The sequence below is a fragment of the Capricornis sumatraensis genome, chromosome 6 (genome assembly GCF_032405125.1).
Source record: "Capricornis sumatraensis isolate serow.1 chromosome 6, serow.2, whole genome shotgun sequence".
NCBI lineage: Eukaryota > Metazoa > Chordata > Mammalia > Artiodactyla > Bovidae > Capricornis > Capricornis sumatraensis.
Window position 1 is genome coordinate 68097943 of NC_091074.1, and position 16493 is coordinate 68114435.

Consider the following 16493-nt stretch of genomic DNA (forward strand, 5'->3'; position numbering starts at 1 on the left):
TGGAGTGGGGTGGAGATAAGCAGCCAGTGATGAGGCTGGGCAGGTAGATGGGATCTGGCCTTTATCCTAGGAGAGATGGGTAATGGTATCATTGGAGGGGTTTAATCAGATGAGTAGCATGATCAGATTGGTGTGGTTTCTTGTTTTCTTTTTTCAGACAGGATTTTTTTTTTTTTTTAGTAGTGCAGAGGATGGATTTTAGAGAGTTTGGCACAACTGTTGCACACTCAGAGAGAGAAGGTGATGGTGGCGTTAGAGGAAGGAGAGGACTGACCTGGGAGCAGCTGTGAGGTGGACGCTCTGGGCCATGGTGATGGATCAGATGTGTGGGGCAGTGAGGGTGAGCGGACGCCTCTGATGACTGCCTGGTTTATGTCTGGGTGACTTGGGGTGTTGGTGCTGTTCCCTGAGAGGGTAACACACCTTTGAGGGCAGAGGGATGAGTTCAGCTCTGGGTAGTTTAAGTGTGAGGTGTCTTTGGGGAGGGGAAGGGCCAGCAGGAAGACCTTGCCGGACAGAGCAGTTGAACCAGGTCTGAAACCCTGGTCTCCTGGCTCCCCAAATGGGGATTGTTTGCTGTACCCTGACTTGTTTTGGTGACTTCCTGGAAGGCAGGGCCATGACCACAAGATACTGCTGCTCCCCACTCATGTCCATCCACACGTTCAGACTAAGCCCCTGACTGCCTGGAGCAGCACAGGATCCAGTCCCCAGGTGTGACAAGTGACGGCTTCTGAGGGACAGTTCAGTTCAGTAACCCTCTGTTGGGAAAGCTCTGTGTGAGCTAAGGAGACAGGTCCCCACAGAGTCCTGCCCTTGAGGCCCCCATGATATGTTGTGAAATATGGATGCAAAGGAGACAGGGATAGATACCAAGGGAAAGGTTCCAACAAAGTGCTGTGGGACGCAAAGGAGAGAACCCCTTTAAAGGGCCAGGAAAGGCTATGTCAGAAAGATAGTGTCTAAGCTGCTTGAAAAAAGTCCCAGGTCTCCCCAGAGAACAGCATGAGCAACAAACCAATATGCGACACAGTATAGACACTAGCGAGGGGTCGACTGTGTGCAGAGGTGAATGGGGTGTCGGGCTGACGGTGCAGAGCCGGGTTTTCAAGTTCTGAGGACTCAGCTGAAGAATTTGGGCTTCCTGCTCCAATAATGGGGAGCAAACATAGGTTCTTGAGTGGCGAATCAGCCAGGATCTGGCCAAAGTAGCAGGACCAGTGTGAGCGATGTAAGGCTTTGTTGTGGAGAACAGAGCTGTCATTTGTGGCAGCTGTAGGAGAATCAGTGCCACACTCGGCCTCTGTGCTTGGTGTCGGGTCTGAAGCTGTTCTCGGGTGGCGTGAAGGGGAAGGTGAGGACAGACTAGCACCCAGGAGGACACACTGGAGCCCATGTCTGGCCCTCACTGTCTTGGACTCAGGGACACTGGTGACCCGCAGGAGGAGCCGGCACTCTCTGCATTGGAGCTCCCCTCGCTCGGGCCTCAGAGCAGCTGCAGGTGGCCTGGCAGGAGCCAGAGGGGCTGCACTGACAGCAAGTGAGGGCTCCACCACCTCAGCGCGGCCTTGCCTCTGCCTTCCCATCTCTTCCAGAGTCTCTCGTGCTCAACCTGAACCCAGAACCTGAGAGCAAAGAAAGCTCTGTGAGGCCTGGATCTGACCTGGTTAGAATGCCCCAGTCCAGAGTCTCCACATGCCTGCTTACCAGCACTCTCTGGGATGATTAACTTGACAGCAGCCAGTGAGGGACAACTGGTTGGAAATGGAAGCTCTAGAGATCTCTAGTAGCTCCTGGGTGAACTGTAGGTTTTGGGGTCCTCACCAGCCCCTTCAGGAATTCCATAGTCTTTCCTCTCCTTCCAGATATATGGGGTAGGTGGGCATCCCCTTCCCTTGTAATCCTCCCTGGCCTGTGCCTTGCACTGGCCTTTGCAGTGGAAGTGGAAGTAACACCTCACTTCTGAGTGGAAGCTTTAAGAATCCTCCCAGGCCTTGTCATTTTTCCCTTCCTTTTTGCCATTTTGACCAGTAATGTGGTAGCTACTTTATCACCCTAAGGCCCAAAGGATGAAGAAGATGAGTTAGATCCCCTAACCAACCTTTGAGGACCTGCAGTGTAAGCAAGAAGAAAAACCTTCGTGGTTTTAAGCCACTGAAATTTTGAAGTCGTGACCACAGTGTAACTAGCCTGTCCCGCCTGACGGACTTAGAGAACAACAGGAAAGCGGAATATCTTCCTGGAGAGGAGATCTCCCCTCAGCAGAGCTATGGCAGCAGCTTTCACCTCTGCATTCCTCAGGCTGTAGATGATGGGGTTCAGCGAGGGAGTCACGACCCCATAGAACAATGCAAGAAGCTTGTCCAAGTAGAGGTCCTCGGCCCTGGGCTTGAAGTACATGAAGGAGATGGTCCCATAGAAAATCACCACCACTGTGAGGTGGGCAGAGCAGGTAGAGAAGGCTTTGTGCCGGCTGGCAGCGGAGGGCACCCTCAGGATGGCGGTGAGGATGAACACGTAGGACAGGAAGATGAGCAGCAGCGGGGCCAGCGTCAGGACAGCTGAAGCCACCATTATTAGCAGTGCATTGAGAGAGATGTCCCCACAGGCTAGTTTCAGCACCGCCAAGATCTCACAGAAGAAGTGGTTGATGATATTGTGGCCACAGAAGGGGAGGCTCCAGGTGAGAATGGATTGGAGAAGGGAGTTGGCAAAGGCTGCCCCCCAGCTCAGTGCCGCCATCCACACGCATGTCTGCCGGTTCATGAGCTCTGAATAGCGAAGCGGCTGGCAGATGGCCACATACCGGTCACACGCCATCATGGCCAAGAGCACGCACTCCGTGGAGCCCAGTGCCAGGGTCAGGTACATCTGCAGGGCACAGCCAGGGAAGGAGATGGTGCTTTGGGTTTCCAGGAAGTTGACTAGCATGAGAGGCACGAAGGAGGATGTGCCACAGATGTCCATGAGGGCGAGGTTGCTGAGGAAGAAGTACATGGGGGTGTGAAGGCGGGGGTCCAGCGTGTTCAGCCCGATGAGGAGGGCGTTCCCCAGCACGTTCACGGAGTAGATGCCCAGGCAGAGCACAAACAGCACCATCTCTAGGTTGTGGTGGTCGTGTAGCCCCAGCAGGACAAACTCTGTCATGACCGTCTGGTTTGCCCCATTCATCTCACGCTCCATCCATCTCATTCTCCCTCTTTTCCCATCTGCACCACGAAGATGTTGGATTAAGCACCAGTGGGCCTGGGAGCCAAGCAACATGGATGTGTTACCTGGGGTGAGTCAGCCCTGCCTCTGGAACTAGTTTCACCATCAGTACAATGAGAGAGTGGACTTCAGGTCCGCAAGTCAGCCCCCTCAGTTCTGTCGTTCTTGTGTAACTTTCATGAGATGGGGTCCATTCTAATCACCTAGGCTCTTCTCTTTTCCCCAGGAGGGCTCTGTGGAGACAATAGAACGGGATTCTTGGCTGTTAAGAGGAAGCACGTTTACTAGGTTATGACTTCATGTGACTGAATGATGCCCATAGGATTTCAGATTCATTCACTCACTGCAGATTTGTTGAGTGCCTGCCTTGCGCTGGGTGTTGTTTAGATGTTGGGCTATAGCAGTAAGAAAAATACGTGGACAAAAAGATGCCACAATTGTGACAAGTGCTGCTCCTCTTTCTCAAGTGGGATGAACTTGGGAAGGCAGATGGGTGATGAGTGATGGTCACCTCATTCCTTTGGGCATAAAGGTTGAACATTTCTACTGCATAGGATGTACAAGCCTTATTCTTGTATCCCTCCTTAAGATCAGAGACCATGCACTGATTTTTTAAATAATATACAACAATATACATATCCCAATAGAGCCACAGGTCACAACATTTAACCCTGGTCCTAAAAGCCAAGTTGGTCTCCTCTTGGCCTCCATATAGCTTTTTAGCATAAATGATATTGACAATAATATTACACAGAAGGGAAGGGCAGGTTCTAATCTGGCAGAGGTGTCCTGGGTCACTGACCAGCTCTATAAAGGGAGGGTGGGAAGAGACCGCAGTCTTTGCCCAGGAGCCTCCATGGCTCGTCTGAGCTGGTCTCAGCCCCTTGGGAAATGCCAGTGTCAGGAGAGAGCCAAGTGTCAAGTGTTAGATGGAAAGCTGTCTTGTGGCCCCTGTGATCCCTGGTCTGAGGGACAAATAGGAGCTGATGGTAAACTTTAACTTGTCAGAAGATCAGATCACCCCTCCCTCAGTCCCTTCACAGCTACACTGCCTGTGAGGCCAGTGTCCTGTAAGCAGTAGAGTCCTACTGTTCTTGGTGCTGGATCTTTCCCCCTCGTGCGTGCTGTCATTCAGTTGTGTCCGACTCCTTGTGACCCCGTGGACTGTAGCCCACCAAGCTCCTCTGTCCATGGGATTTTCCAGGCAAAAATGCTGGAGCAGGTTGCCATTTCCTACTCCAGCTCCCCTTCATTCCTCTTGCTCAGTTGCATCTATCATTGTAGGGGCCGATGGGCTCACCCTCTTCTCAATAAACCATGTCTTCCCAGAGCTACATCTTTGCCCAAGAAGTTCCCTTCTGCAGGCAGGTCCTCCGTCTCTTACCCAGTGGAGGTGCTGCTTCTCCTCTTCAGAGCGCGGTTCATCTCTTCTCTCCCTCTTGAGCCCTGCTGAGTTAGCTCTCCCTTCTTCCTCCCACAGCCCTTGGCCACCGTCTTTGTTCCTGTGCTGCACACCTGTCTCCTCTGCCACACTTGGAGCAGACTCTGTCACCTTCCTTCCAGCATCTCATACAGTGAGTGCTGCCAAGGGCAGTCCCTCAACAGATAGTCCACACATGATTCAAAAACCCAGCATTGCATAACAGGTTCAGCACTAACCAGATGTGTGATGTTGACCAAGTCACTTGGGCTTTGAGATTCAGTTTCCTTTTGAAAAATGGGGATTCTGTGTAGTCCAGATGAGACTCACAGAGGAAAGGTCTGATGAGTCTCCGAGCAATGCTGCAGATCAGAGACTACACCTTCAACCAGGGGCACATGCTGGATCTGTCTCCCCGACTTCCAGACAACACCTCCAGCATCTGTCATGACCCCCTTCTCCCCAGAGCCTGTGCTGTTTTTTCCTCTCCAGTGTAAATCGAGATCATTGTTAAGGGAGTTTATGAAACATACAAGGGTAGTTGATTAATCTGGGTCAGTCATTAACCATAAATCTAATCCATGTAAACATTTTAAGGTAGGGATTCTCTTGCTGAAGTTTGGCCAAAAGGTAAATAACTGCCTGAGTGTGATGGCTTATTCATTCACTCATTCAGGAAATTATTATTGAGTACCTACTATGTGCTGGGTGCTGGGAACACAGCAGAGGCAGATGTGCCTTCTGCCCTCCGAAGTTTACAGTCCTCAGTGTTTACAGTCATCCCGTTGTCTCTTGGTGACCTTGGTCATATCCCTCTCTCTGGGCTTTAGAAACTTCTAGATTTTCTTTGAACCTGGCATATAAAGACAAAATAAAACTTGAGGTCAGGAAAGCAGAAGTTAAAAGGAAGTATCTCTCCTAGGTCATGACTTCATGTGGCTGGATTAAGCCTGCAGCTTAATTTAAGATTTCATTATAAGAACTTGGTGTTTATTGGGTGTGTTGCTACAGAAAAAACTGCTGCTACTGCTAAGTTGCTTCAGTCGTGTCTGACTCTGTGCGACCCCATAGACTGCAGCCCACCAGGCTCTCCTGTCCCTGGGATTCTCCAGGCAAGAACACTGGAGTGGGTTGCCATTTCCTTCTCCAATGCATGAAAGTGAAAAGTGAAAGTGAAGTTGCTTAGTCATGTCCAACTCTTAGCGACCCCATGGACTGCAGCCCACCAGGCTCCTCCATTCATGGGATTTTCCAGGCAAGAGTACTGGACTGGGTTGTCATTGCCTTCTCTGACAGAAAGAACTGGAAACCTCCAATTGTGACCCTGGATACAGGTGTGGGGAGAGTTTTCAGGCAGATCAAAGGCGGAATACCACCTAACTCTGTTTTTCTCTTCCCCACCCTTGTCTCCATCAGAGAGACCAGGTGGGAATGGCATGGACAACAGAGGGCTTTGTCTTCAGGCTCTGGCCTGTGCCTGCCCTCACCTCTTACACACCCCGTTGTGCTGGCCTGCTCCAGCCATAGCAGACCACTCCCTGCTGGTGGACAAACCCCACAGACTCCTGTCCCCTCCCTTTTCTCCTGCTTTCCTCAGGCTGGAGCACCCTTTCTCTCCCACCCATCTTCCAAGGCTCAGCTCATATACACCTCCTCCATGGTGCAGCCTTCTCAGACATCTCCACAGCACTGACCATCCTGACACCGTGACGCTCACACAGCCATTAGCACAGTTGGTTTGTTGTGTGTGTCATTCCCTCTCACACAATAGACTGTGAGCCATGGAAATCAAAGGGCTGTGTCCAGTTTACCCCCAACCTCTCCAGTGCCCCACACAGGAGCTGCCATCCGAGATCCAGTGCTTTCCTTCTGCTAAAATCCTGATCCCAGATATCTTACCTTAGGATCACCCTCCTTTCCTTTTCCCCACATGCACACACAGGATGTGATTGCTGGGAGGACTAAAACAACAGCCTTTCATGAGTGCAGGTTCCCACAGCACTGTTGCCAGGATACAGCCCATTTCAGAGCCCAGGATGCCCATGTGGAGGTCACAGGGTCACAGCCATGGGGGTGCCCTCTCCTGCATGCAAGAACTTCTCTCTGAAGAGCTAAATGAGAGCAGTGGGTTTCCTTGCAATTTAAGAGTCTTATCAGAACACATTCATTCAGAAATTAGGAACAGCCCATGAGTCAATGGGCTTATGACCCCAAAGAAATGAGACACTGTGTTTAGGAAATACCGTGCTTCCAGGTTACTGACAGCTTGGACTACAACATGGGCTCAGTCTGGGAGAGCAGCTGTAGTTCATTTAGTCCATCAATTAAGATGAGCTGAGTTTTGGCTATATTAAAAACGGATAACCAACAAGGACATATTGCACAGTACATGGAACTCTACTCAATGTTATGTGACAGCCTGGATGACAGGAAGGGGTTGGGGGTGAATGGCTACATGTATACGTATGGCTGAGTCACTTCCCTGTTCACCTGAAACTACCATAATATTGTTTATTGGCTATACTCCAATACAGAAGTTTAAGGTCTGAAAATTAAAAAAAAAGATTTTACAGAGGAGAAAAAAAAGATGAGCAGAGTTTTCCTGTGTAACACACAACCTCATGATTTTAGTGACTTGCCAGGACAGAGGTTTAGTTCTCACCCTTTGTACCATTGCAGGTTTTCAGGGGGCTCTGTCCCAGGTTGTCATCCTCAGAGACCCTGGCTCCAACTCCTGGGGCATCACCGGTTCTCACAGCTGGGGAAGAACCCAGCAGAACATCTCACACCAGCAGATCACTGCGCTGACCCAGAAGCGAGATGCATCCCATCTGTCCACAGCCCACTGCCCTGTATAATCTACTGCACACCCAGAGGAAGACCAGACACACTGCAGGGCATTTGGGTACGATGGTGTTTTGCACTAGACTCAGGAAACTACTCTTATGTCTGTCTGCCAGGTCTTACACTCCACCATATCCTGGACAATCAGGTTTACAGAGTGATAGGAGATTGCGTGTCTCTGAGAATCACTAATTCTCTCCCCAGTTTTACTCCTCCTGAGAGGCAGGGTGATGCCATGGAAGGAGCCCTGGCCTGGGAGTGAGGATCCAGGTTTGATTCTTGCCCTTGTTCCGTTTTTCCTGTTTGACCTTGGTTGAGTTTCTCCTTGAGTGAAATGGAGCCATTCAATATATATGATCTCTGGTACTCTGTACCATCTCCAAAACATTCCCTCATCTTTCTAGGAACTTCCAACCCAGGTAAATATCATGTCAGTTTCGTTGGCTGGTAAATCTAGTTTGAACGATTTAATACTAATTTTAAGCTTCAGACATGATTTTAAAAGGAAGGTGAGGGACACAAGAAGAGGCTCTTGTTACAATGTCCCAGAAGTGCCCATATCTGGATTCCTATGTCAGTCCTCCTCACTGGCAGAGCCGGTGAATGTGGGCTTTGGAGTCAGACCGCCAAGCCCAAGTCTGAGATCTGCCACTTGCTAATGGCTTTTTCAGCCTCAGCCTCCTTACCTGGAGAAATAAGAGCAGCATTTCCTCATGGGATGATTTTGAGGATCCAGTGAAAGGTCTTAGCACAGAGCTTGGCACAGGGTGAGTGTTCAGTAAGTGGCAACTGATATTATTAATATCATTATGTTCCCTTCTCCAAGCAGATATTCTGGTTTCTGTATGTTTAGAAAACATTTCATGAGAATAGTCAACATGCTAGATGGATTCTCCTTGCCTCCTACCTGTTGGCCCAGTGACCTTGGTATCAGCTGGTGGCTGAGCGGATGACAGGTGTGGTGATCCAAGGCTTGGGAGAGCAGGATGAGGGAGTGCTGAGTTCATTACCAGCAGACACACTGTGCTGGGGTGGGCCAGGATCGAGGCCCCGAGCCCCTGAGGCCCAGCCTCCTGGTCCCCTGTCACGTAGCCATCTCTCCTGCTCCCTGCCCTCAGGGACCTTGCAGTCCCTGCCCAATTTAAAGTTCAGATTCTGCAATGACACAAGTTTGCAGACTTGGCATGATGAGGCTTCAGAGACCCCAGGTTCCCTGTGCTGCCCCAGAAGGACTTGGCTGGGTGAGGTCGGCACAGAAGAGACCCTGGACAGGAATATGAAGACCGGGTCTCGCTGCAGCCCTGCTCCTTGGACCTGAGGCTCAGGGGCTGTGACCCTGCGTCCTTCAGGTGGGAGTCCTGGACTATGAAATGGGGTGTCTCCTCGCAAGAGTGCTGTGGGAACCTGCACTCATGAAAGGTTGTTGTTATACTTTAGTTGCTAAGTTGTGTCTGACTCTTATGGGACCCATGGACTGTAGCCCACCAGGCTACTCTGTCCATGGGATTTCCTACACAGAAATACTGGATTGAGTTGCTGCTTCCTTCTCCAGGGGATCTTCCCAATGCAGGGATCGAATCTGTGTCTCCTGCACTGGCAGGCGGGTTCTTCACCACTAAACCAGCAGGGAAGGTTAAGGAAAGTGAATTGCTGTATGGGGTGAGGCCTGGAGACTTGTGACAGATGTGAAGTCAGGGGTTTAGCTGGTTGTATGAGTTTCTGCAGGTCCCCTTTTCTGTTTCCCTTCCCATGCCATTCTCTTTCCTTCACAAGAAACAATGACAACTTGACACAGCTCAGGGACTAAAGAATAGCTTTAAATAACACAGCAGCAGCTGCAAATTTTCCCATTATACTATGATTTGTCTCTTGGAATATTTTTTAAAGAGCACAGGTCAAAATAAAATATTGGAAAATTGTCACCACTTATTCTCCAGGTGCTCAGGACCGGGGCTGTCTTGCCACCCTGTGGATGCCCCAAACAAGCTCTCTCCAGTCCTCCCACCTCCTCCAACCTGCTTGTCTCATCTTGCCCATCTCTCAGAGTGTCTCTCACGGTGATGCAATATCCACCCAAATAACCCAGAAGTTCAAGCACCAAACCAAAAAGTCTCCTCCTTCCTCAGCCATCTCTGCCATCGGCCCAATGTCCCCAGGAGGTCTCAGCTCCACGTTCTCTGCCTGACCGCCCACCTGGGTCAGGCTCCACGGGTGCTTCCTCTCTTCCTGCCCTTGGGCATGGGCCCTTCTCCTCTGTGCTCTATCTGGAGCTACGTGATCTTCCATTTCTCAAAAACAATACTATCTTTTAAGTTCAAAGTCATGTTCATTTTAGAAGTATTGAGCAATGTTGGAAAGAATAATTAAGAAAATGGTATTTATCTGTAATCGCATCTCCCAGAGGAAATAACTGTCAGCTAATGTTTTGTCCTATTTTTCTAGGATTTTCTATATACATATGTATTCATATATCCTAAGAAAAATACCTTTAAAATTAGGATTATACTGAGTACAAAGTTACATGTACTACCTTTTTCTGTTAATTACAGCATGAGCATTTCAGATTATCAAATATTCTTCAAAAAGTAAGATTTCTAATGGCTGTGTCACAGTCTATCATTGGGCTCCATCAGGATTTATTTAAACATTCCTCTATGGTTGCCCTTTAAGAGTTACCAATTTTTGTTACCACAAACAACTCTATGATTAACATCCATATATATGCTTTACATAAATCTTTGCACCTCTAGTAATTTTCTCAAAGTAATTCCTAGAAGTAAAGGTGTTATGTTAAAAGGTATGAAATTTAAAATGTCTTCATTCATATCCGTAATTTAAATAGCTGGGATTCAGGACACAGTTAGCTGACCACAGAAAGCCCTGAAGAGGGAGACAGAACTGAGACAGACCCCACTTAGGAAGGAGGGATCAGAAGGGGCTTTCTGGAAGGGGGGTGGGGTGGAGGCATTGAGTGAGGATTGAATGAGTTATCATGATGCTACAGTGCTGGGGAACTGGTCTCTATGGTCCCGTGTCCATATTGCATTCCTCACCTGTGATTTCCATCACCCCAACTGATCCCCAGCCGGTAAAGCTCTCAGAACTCTAGCATAGTGCCCAGCCTGGTGTGTGATAAGTGTCTAATATATGTTACCTAATGGTCCAGAGGTGTTTGGACATAAGAGGCAACAGCAAGGGGGAGATAGAGGGGCAGGAAAGACATATTCATGGGGAACTGTGTCTGGAAGGTGTCTGTGGGTGGAGTGGGGTGGAGATAAGCAGCCAGTGATGAGGCTGGGCAGGTAGATGGGATCTGGCTTTTATCCTAGGGGAGATGAGCAATGGTGACATTTGAGGGATTTAAGCAGATGAGTAGTAATATTGGATGGGTGTGGTTTTTTGTTTTCTTTTCTCAGACAGGTTTCTTTCTTTTCTGTTTTTTTTTAGTTAGTGTAGAGGATGGATTTTAGAGTCTGGCACAGCTGTTGCACGATCTGAGAGAGACAGGAGGTGACAGTGGCATCAGAGTAAGGAGAGGAGTGACCAGGAGCTGCTGCGAGGTGGCTGCTCTGGGCCGCGGTGACCTATTGGATGTGTGGGGTGGTAAGCGTGAGATATATACGCCTCTGGTGACTGCCTGGTTTCTGGCTGGGTGACTTAGGGAGTGTTGCTGCTGTTCCCTGAGACGGTGACAGACCTTTGGGGGCAGAGGGATGAGTTCAGCTGTGGGTAGTTTAAGTGTGAGGTGCCTTTGGGGTTCCTGGAGGGGAAGGGCCAGCAGGAAGACCTTGCCGGGAGAGCAGCTGAACCAGGTCTGGAACCCTGGTCTCCTGGCTCCCCAAATGGTGGTTCTTTGCTGTCTCCTGACTTGTTTCAGTGACTTCCTGGAAAGCAGGAGATACTTCTGCTCCCCACTCGTGTCCGTCCACACGTTCAGACTAAGCCCCTGACTGCCTGGAGCAGCACAGGATCAGGTCCCCAGGTGTGACATGTGAGGGCTTCTGAGGGACAGTTCAGTTCAGTAACGCTCTATCGGGAAAGCTCATGGGAGCTGAGGAGACAGGTCCCCACAGAGTCCTGCCCTTGAGGCTCCCATGATGTGTTGTGAAATATCATGGATGCAAAGGAGACAGGGAGAGATACCAAGGGAAATGTTCCAACAAAGTGCTGTGGGACGCAAAGGAGAGAACCCCTTTAAAAGGCCAGGAAAGGCTATGTCAGAATGATGGTGTCTGAGCTGCTTGGAAAAAGTCCCAGGTCTCCCCAGAGAACAATACGAGCAACAAACCAAGATGCAACACAGTATAGACACTAGCAAGGGGTCGACTGTGTGCAGAGGTGATGGGGTGTCGGGCTGACGGTGCAGAGCCGGGTTTTCAAGTTCTGAGGACTCAGCTGAAGAATTTGGGCTTCCTGCTCCAATAATGGGGAGCAAACATAGGTTCTTGAGTGGCGAATCAGCCAGGATCTGGCCAAAGTAGCAGGACCAGTGTGAGCGATGTAAGGCTTTGTTGTGGAGAACAGAGCTGTCATTTGTGGCAGCTGTAGGAGAAGCCTGTGCCACGCTCAGCCTCTGCACTTGGTGTCGGGTCTGAAGCTGCTCTCGGGTGGTGTGAAGAGGCAGGTGAGGACAGACCAGCGCCCAGGAGGACACGCTGGAACCCGTGTCTGGCCCTCACTGTCTTGGACTCAGGGACACTGGTGACCCGCAGGAGGAGCCGGCACTCTCTGCATTGGAGCTCCCTTTGCTCGGTCCTCAGAGCAGCTGCAGGTGGCCTGACAGGAGCCAGAGGGGCTGCACTGACAGCAAGTGAGGGCTCCACCACCTCAGCGCAGCCTTGCCTCCGCCTTCCCATCCCTTCCAGATTCTCTCATGCTCAACCTGAATGCAGAACCTGAGAGGAAAACTCTTGGAGGGCCGGTTGAAACCTAGCTGGATACTCCAGTCCAGAGTCACACAAGCCAGCTAACCAGTGCTCCCTGGGATGATTAACCTGGAATCAGCCAGTGAGGCAGAGCTGGCTAGAGAATGGAAGCTCTAGAAATCTCCTGGGTTGACTGTAGGTTAGTGGCATTGTCACCAGGCTCTTCAGGAATTCCTCATTCCTCCCCCTCCTTCCAGAAGTGGGGTAGGTGGGCATCCCCAACCCTTGGTGTCAGCGCTGGCCTGTACCTCACATTGGGCAATGAAGTGGAAGTGGAAGTAAGAGGCCATTTCTGAGTGGAAGCCGCAGGAATCCACACAGGCTCTGTCATCTTCTCTTCTTCTTTTGCCATTTCACCAGCAGAGTGCCATATGGCAGATGCTTTGTCATCTGAGGCCCACAGGATGAAAAAGATGAAGTAGATTCCCCATCCATCTCTGATGGACCTGGAGAGTGAGCAAGAAAATGAACCTTTGTATTTTTAAGCCTCTGCAGTTATGAAGTCATGCCACAGAATAACTAGTTCCCCAGGTGGCGCTAGTGGTAAAGAATCCCCCTGCCAATACAGGAGACATAAGAGACCCTGGTTTGATACCTGGGTCAGGAAGATCCTCTGGAGGAGACACAGAAACCCACTTGAGTATTCTTGGCAGGAGAATGCCATGGACAAAGAAGCCTGGCAGGCTAGAGTCCATAGGTTCCCAAAGATTTGGACAGGACTAAAGCGATTCCCCATGGACGGAGGAGCCTGGTGGGCTGCAGTCCATGGGGTCGCTAAGAGTCGGGCACGACTGAGCGACTTCACTTTCACTTTTCACTTTGATGCATTGGAGAAGGAAATGGCAACCCACTCCAGTATTCTTGCCTGGAGAATCCCAGGGACGGAAAAGGCTAGTGGGGTACCATCTATGGGGTCACACAGAGTCGGACACGACTGAAGCGACTTAGCAGCAGTAGCAAAGCGACTCAGCACACACACACTTGCCTGACGGACTTAGAGAACAACAGGAAAGTGGGCCATCTTCCTGGAGAGGAGATCTCCCCTCAGCAGAGCTATGGCAGCAGCTTTCACCTCTGCATTCCTTAGGCTGTAGATGATGGGGTTCAATGAGGGGGTCACAATCCCGTAGAACAATGCAATAAGCTTATCCAAGTTGAGTTCCTTGGCTTTGGGTTTGAAGTACATGAAGGAGAGAGTTCCATAGAAAATCACTACCACTGTGAGGTGGGCAGAGCAGGTAGAGAAGGCTTTGTGCCGGCCGGCAGCAGAGGGCACCCTCAGGATGGCAGTGAGGATGAACACGTAGGACAGGAAGATGAGCAGCAGCGGGGCCAGCGTCAGGACAGCTGAAGCCACCATTATTAGCAGTGCATTGAGAGAGATGTCCCCACAGGCTAGTTTCAGCACCGCCAAGATCTCACAGAAGAAGTGGTTGATGATATTGTGGCCACAGAAGGGGAGGCTCCAGGTGAGATTGGAATGGAGAAGGGAGTTGGCAAAGCCTGCCCCCCAGCTCAGTGCCATCATCCACATGCTCGTGTGCCAGCTCATGAGCTCTGAGTAGCGAAGCGGCTGGCAGATGGCCACATACCGGTCACACGCCATCATGGCCAAGAGCACACACTCCGTGGAGCCCAGCGCCAGGGTCAGGTACATCTGCAGGGCACAGCCAGGGAAGGAGATGGTGCTTTGGGTTTCCAGGAAGTTGACTAGCATGAGAGGCACGAAGGAGGATGTGCCACAGATGTCCATGAGGGCGAGGTTGCTGAGGAAGAAGTACATGGGGGTGTGAAGGCGGGGGTCCAGCACGTTCAGCCCGATGAGGAGGGCGTTCCCCAGCACGTTCACAGAGTAGATGCCCAGGCAGAGCACAAACAGCACCATCTCTAGGTTGTGGTGGTCGTGTAGCCCCAGCAGGACAAACTCTGTCACGAGCGTCTGGTTTGCCCCATTCATCTCACGCTCCATCCATCTCATTCTCCCTCTTTTCCCATCTGCACCACGAAGATGTTGGATTAAGCACCAGTGGGCCTGGGAGCCAAGCAACGTGGATGTGTTACCTGGGGTGAGTCAGCCCTGCCTCTGGAACTAGTTTCACCATCAGTACAATGAGAGAGTGGACTTCAGGTCCGCAAGTCAGCCCCCTCAGTTCTGTCGTTCTTGTGTAACTTTCATGAGATGGGGTCCATTCTAATCTCCTAAGCTCTTCTCTCTTCTCCCCAGGCTGACCTAGGGGAGACAAGAGAATAAATTCATGTTTCTCAAGCTCTTTTTGAATCTGCAGTGTTCTTGGCTTTTAAGAGGAAGCACGTTTTCTAGGTTATGACTTCTCATGGCTAATGACTCTAGTAGGATTTCAGATTCATTCACTCACTGAGGATTTGTTGAGTGTCTACCTTGTGCTGGGTGTTGTTTAGGTGCTGGGCTATAGCAGCAAGAAAACTACATGGACCAAAAAATGCCACATTTGTAATAAGTGTTGCTCCTCTTTCTCAAATTAAGGTGGATGAGCTTGGGAAAGCAGGTGGGTGATGGGTGATGGTCACCCCATTCCTTTGGGCAAAAAGGGTAAACATTTTTACTGCATGGGTTGTACAAGCCTTATTCAGGTGTCTCTCCTTAAGATCAGAGACCATGCATTGATTTTTAAAAGCGTATATAAGAACATATGTATCCCAGTAGAGCCATTGGTCAAAACATTTAATCCTGGTCCTAAAGGCAAAGTGAGTCTCCTCTTGGCCTCCGTTTTTAGAATAAATGATGTTGACAATAATATTTCACAGGAGGGAAAGGCAGGTTCTAATCTGGCAGAGGTGTCCTGGGTCATTGACCAGCTCTATAAAGGGAAGGTGGAAAGCGGCCACAGTCTTTGCCCAGGAGCCTCCATGGCTCTTCTGAGCTGGTCTCAGCCCCCTGGGAAATGCCAGTGTCTGGAGGGAGCCAAGTGTCAAGTGTCAGATGAAAGCTGTCTTGTGGCCCATGTGATGCCTGTTCCAAGGGAGGAATGGGAACTGATAAAGTGAATCTTAACCTTTCAGAAGATATAATTACTCTTCCCTCCGTCCTTTCACACCTAGATGATTAAGGCCGGTGTCCTGTGAAAACATTAAAGCCCGGTCTCTCCTTCAGGGCTGGCTATATCCCTGAATTCTCCTGCTAGAGTGTATCTATCAAATAATATAGGCCAGTGGGCCCACCGTTTTCTGAATAAATCATGCCTTTTCCCAGAGCTACACCTTTGCACAAGAAGTTTCCTTTTGAAGGCATGTCCTTCCTTGCTTCCCCATTAGGGGGTCTCATCCTCTTCAGAACCCAGTTCATCTCTCTTCCTCTCCCACCGGCCCCCTGCAGAGTTACCTGCTCCCTTCTTCCTCCCACAGCCCTTGGCCATCCTCTCTGTCCCTATGCTGCACACCTGTCTCCTCTGCCTCTCCGGAGAGCAGATCTCTCTGTCTACCTCCCTCCTGCATTTCATAAAGCGAGTGGTGCCAATGGCATTCCCACAACAGATATCAACACACGATTCAAAAACCCATTGTTGACATAGAAAACCTTAAAGATAGTATCAGAAAATTACTAGAGCCTATCAGTGAATTTAGCAAAGTTTCAGGATATACAATCAATACAGAAATCACTTGCATTTCTATATACTAACATGGAACATGTTACTATGGAACAACAGACTGGTTCCAAATAGGAAAAGGAGTGCGTCAAGGCTGTATATTGTCACCCTGGTTATTTAACTTATATGCAGAGTACATCATGAGAAACGCTGGACTGGAAGAAACACAAGCTGGAATCAAGATTGCCGGGAGAAATATCAATAACCTCAGATATGCAGATGACACCACCCTTATGGCAGAAAGTGAAGAGGAGCTGAAAAGCCTCTTGATGAAAGTGAAAGAGGAGAGTGAAAAAGTTGGCTTAAAGCTCAACATTCAGAAAACGAAGATCATGGCATCCGGTCCCATCACTTCATGGGAAATAGATGGGGAGACAGTAGAAACAGTGTCAGACTTTATTTTTTTGGGCTCCAAAATCACTGCAGATGGTGACTGCAGCCATGAAATTAAAAGACGCTTACTCCTTGGAA

At 49.8% G+C, this 16493-nt stretch overlaps 2 protein-coding genes across 2 annotated transcripts; both read right to left on the minus strand.

The window, feature by feature from the left end:
• Positions 1–2208: 2208 nt before the first annotated feature.
• Positions 2209–3192, minus strand: LOC138081357 (olfactory receptor 13C7-like). The gene has a single exon (XM_068974489.1). It carries the CDS (start codon positions 3190–3192, stop codon positions 2209–2211), a length of 984 nt encoding a protein of 327 aa, XP_068830590.1.
• A 10201-nt stretch (positions 3193–13393) lies between these two features.
• On the minus strand, positions 13394–14377 carry LOC138081284 (olfactory receptor 2S2-like). Its single transcript, XM_068974403.1, has one exon. It carries the CDS (start codon positions 14375–14377, stop codon positions 13394–13396), a length of 984 nt encoding a protein of 327 aa, XP_068830504.1.
• Between the last annotated feature and the right edge of the window lie 2116 nt (positions 14378–16493).